This window comes from Meleagris gallopavo, chromosome Z, assembly GCF_000146605.3.
Source record: "Meleagris gallopavo isolate NT-WF06-2002-E0010 breed Aviagen turkey brand Nicholas breeding stock chromosome Z, Turkey_5.1, whole genome shotgun sequence".
In the NCBI taxonomy this organism is placed as follows: domain Eukaryota; kingdom Metazoa; phylum Chordata; class Aves; order Galliformes; family Phasianidae; genus Meleagris; species Meleagris gallopavo.
The window spans coordinates 50,808,507-50,812,144 of NC_015041.2; the positions used below are offsets into that span (position 1 = coordinate 50,808,507).

General features: G+C 38.3%; 1 protein-coding gene across 1 annotated transcript in view; it reads left to right on the forward strand.

Moving 5' to 3' along the window:
* The first annotated feature begins 231 nt into the window (after positions 1-231).
* The window catches only part of PRRC1 (proline rich coiled-coil 1), a 20,406-nt gene continuing 16,999 nt past the window's right edge, over positions 232-3,638 (forward strand). Inside the window, exons 1-2 of the mRNA XM_010726021.3 lie at positions 232-370; positions 3,226-3,609. Of these exons, the coding sequence (XP_010724323.1) occupies positions 274-370; positions 3,226-3,609 (481 nt within the window). The 5' untranslated portion in view covers positions 232-273. The remainder of the gene's footprint in view (positions 371-3,225; positions 3,610-3,638) is intronic.

The window sequence follows — 3,638 nt, forward strand, 5'->3', positions numbered from 1 at the left end:
CTGAGCATGCATTGTAAGATTTTTAGGAAGAGGCTTGGAATCTGACTTATTACAGTGCTAAAAATAAGGATAAAGCATAGGAGAGGAGAGACAATTGTGTGCTTGAGATTAGTTTCTCCCCCTTCCCCCCCTTCAGAGTTGGAATCCTCTCTGTAGGGTAACATAAGTCACTGTGTTGTGGCCCTCATATTTTAGTTGAAAAATCTTTGTCATCTTTCTGAAGGTATGCTTTTTAAATTTTTTTTTCTGACAGGTATTTGTAGCTGAAGGAAAATGATGGAAGAGAGCGGAATAGAGACAACTCCACCTGGTACACCCCCACCAAGCACAGCAGGATCTACTGTTGCCTCTGCTACGCCTGTCTCATTAGGTAAAGAAACTTATTCTGCAACGTAATCACATTTAATCATGTGTTTTGAAGTACAGCAATTCATCCAAAAATGCTGTGTCACAATCAGCATGATTACAGTGCTTTTCAAACTAATTTGGAGAATTAAAATTATTTTTTAATCATGGAAGTCTGCTTATCTGGCATATATTTGACATACAGAATATTTTAAACGTATTTTTGTTCTTGAAATATTTTTATAAAGTTACATGTGTACACTTACGGTTTTTAAGGATATGAGTACAGAAAAATTGTAACTTACGCTGCAGTGCATAATTAGAATATCAATATAGAAAGGAGTTTAAAAAAACAAATTTACACTCTGGTAGGGAATAGTAGTAAGCTTGGATAATCATTTTTTTAATACTGTAGGTGGAAATCAAAGCCATGTGTGCATTATATCTGATTTTTTTTCAAGAATCTGAACAGCATGTTCTGAATACCAAATATTTCATTTTTTTTCTGGTACATCTTCTGGTTTGTACAGTGACCTCCAAAGTGCTGTGTGTTTACCCTATGGAGGTGTAAGGCAATTCACTACATTGTGGGAAGAAATCATTAGAACTTCTGTTGGTATATATTTTTATCCATTCCAGTCCCTGCAATTTGGTGAAGTAAGAAAACAAGCTTTATGAGTAATATTTGCCTTAGCCCTCACTCAATTGGTCTGTGTGTCAGTGACATGTTGTACGTGAGATGTCCTGATGAAAGAGTGGGTGTTCCCTAACACAGAGGGCTTGAACAGTACCACTCTTGCTTGGTCACTTTCCATGTATTGCAGTGTTGTCTGTGTTAGGGTTAGTGGATTTATGAATTATCCAGTTTTAACTAAATGAACCCTCACAAAATGGACACGTGGCCTAGAAATATTCCAGTGAAGAGATCACAGATTGGTGATAGTGTTAATTATGTGAATGTCAGTGAGCAGCAAGGAAATAACAGAGCTGATGCTTCTGCTCCACATAAGAGTACTTGTCAGATATAAGAAGAAGTTGGCCAACCATCTTCTACCACCAGTATAACCCCACTAAACCACATGTCCTTTAGTATCACATCTAAACATTTCTTGAACAACTCAGGAATGGTGACTCATCCACCTCTTTGGCAGGGGAACCAGAAATGCAAAAACAGGCTCTCTGGGGAGCCTCTTCCAGTGCTTAACAACTCTTTCTGTAAAGAAGTTTTTTCTGAGTTGCATATTTTTCTTTTCTAAAAAGACAAATTTTCTGATCTGTTCTGTAATGATAGTGCCAGCACATTGTTACCTAGCAGATATTTTCAAAAAAGATTGTTTGGAAATGTTTCCATCATTATGTAATGCTTTTGCTGAAAATAATACAAGTATATTGCCTATACAAACTCTCATGTCTATACAATTTGATAACTTATTTAAAAATCTTCAAAAGAATCAGTTTGTGGATTTTGAGTGGATTTTGAATCCTTTTGCTAGAATATTAAAAATTCAACATTATTGTACATTCTGTTTGTTTCTTATTAACTTGCATGAATTTACAAGCTGAATTTAAAAAAAAAAAAAACTTTTTGTAATTGGTGAATGGGAGTGGAAAATGAGTATCCTAATGTAGTAAGCACAGTGAGTGATGTGCTTCCTCCATGTGGATCTGTGTATTTTTGTGAAGCAGCTTTTCCAACTATGACAGATACTAAAATCACATGTCAGAATAAACTGACCATGAGATCAGACCTTTGAATCACTTTATTGCAAATTGTTAAACCAAGATTTTAAATAATAGTGAGGCTTATTCAGTCACATTTTTCTCACTAAAAATTCAGTATTAAAAATAATATTATGTGGTATATTAATGCTTGAATTGAAAGCATAGGATACTGTCCCCATCCTTGTCTCTAAAATGAACAGACACGGATTTGATAGCTGGACCACTCAGTGGATAAGGATTGATGGGTGACTGCATTCAAAGAGTTGCTGTCAGTGGCTTGATGTCCAAGTGGAATCCAGTCGTCAGGAGTCTAACACAGGAGTTAATATTGAGATTGCTGCTATTTAATGTCTTTAATGCATGGAGTATGGAATTGAGTGCACTCTCAGCAAGTTTGTGGGTGACACTGAGTGGTGAGATCAGTATGTTGGAGGAAAAAGATGTTGTGCAGAGAGACCTTCACAGGCTTGCGAAGTGGGCCTGTGTGAACCAAATGAGATTGAACAAGTCCAAGTATAAGGTCTTCAGCCTGGATCAGGGCAGCCTGATATGAGCCAGAAGAGTAATGGCTTTAGCTGAAAGAGGGGAGTTTTAGGCTAGCTTTTAGGAGGAAATTCTTTACTTAGTGTGGTGAGGCATTGGAACAGATTGCTCAGAGGAGCTGTAAATGCCCTAATCTGGAGTTGTTCCAAGCCAGGTTGGATGGGACTTGAGCAGGTTGGTCTAGTGGTAGGGGCTTTGAAAATGAATGACCCTGCAGGTCCCTTTCTACCCAAACCAACTGTGTGTGTGCCCAATGACTGTACATACTGATAGTATTTAGATGACTGATACTACATTTCAGAAAGAACGGTGCTAGCTATAAATTTCTGAGGCAGCCTTCAGCATCTGTTAATTCAGTAGGCAAATGCTAGCTCATCTTTCTAGCTTAAGGCAAAGAGTAATGCAGAGCTACATGGCTTACATAATACTGCCACTAAGAATTGATTGAAGTCAATGTTTTTTTGCAAATTTAGGCAGAACTAAAATTTCCTTGGAAGGGCAAAAAGCAGACTATTTCAAAACTTGCTTGTAAAAACCTAACCAACTCTGTAACTCAATCAGTTAGGTTAAGGCTTAATATTTCTAAAGTGCTTTTTTTCTTCTTCTCTCTCCTAGCTTTATCCAGTCCACTTGCTACACCAAGCATATCATCTCCAGCATACTCTCCACCTTTGCCAGCTGCAGTGGCTCCACTTCCTCCTCATATAATGACTTCAGCTACACCTTCATTCGTGCCTTCTGCAGCAGTTTCTACTATTGCTCCACCTCTGGCTCCTGCCCCAGCTCCTGTTACCTCTTCAGCTTTTAGTACCTCTCTGCCCCAGTTCTCTGCACCTCCTCCATTAAGCTCTGCAACTGGTTCTGGTCTTTCTGTACCTCCCACTGGTCCACCCATTTCAGGATTTTCTCTGTCTTCAACCTATGATATTACCAGAGGTCATGCTGGTCGAGCGCCACAAAGCCCACTGATGCCTTCATATTCTGCACCTCCAGTCACAGGTAACTTTTTTTTTTTTTTTTTTTTTTAC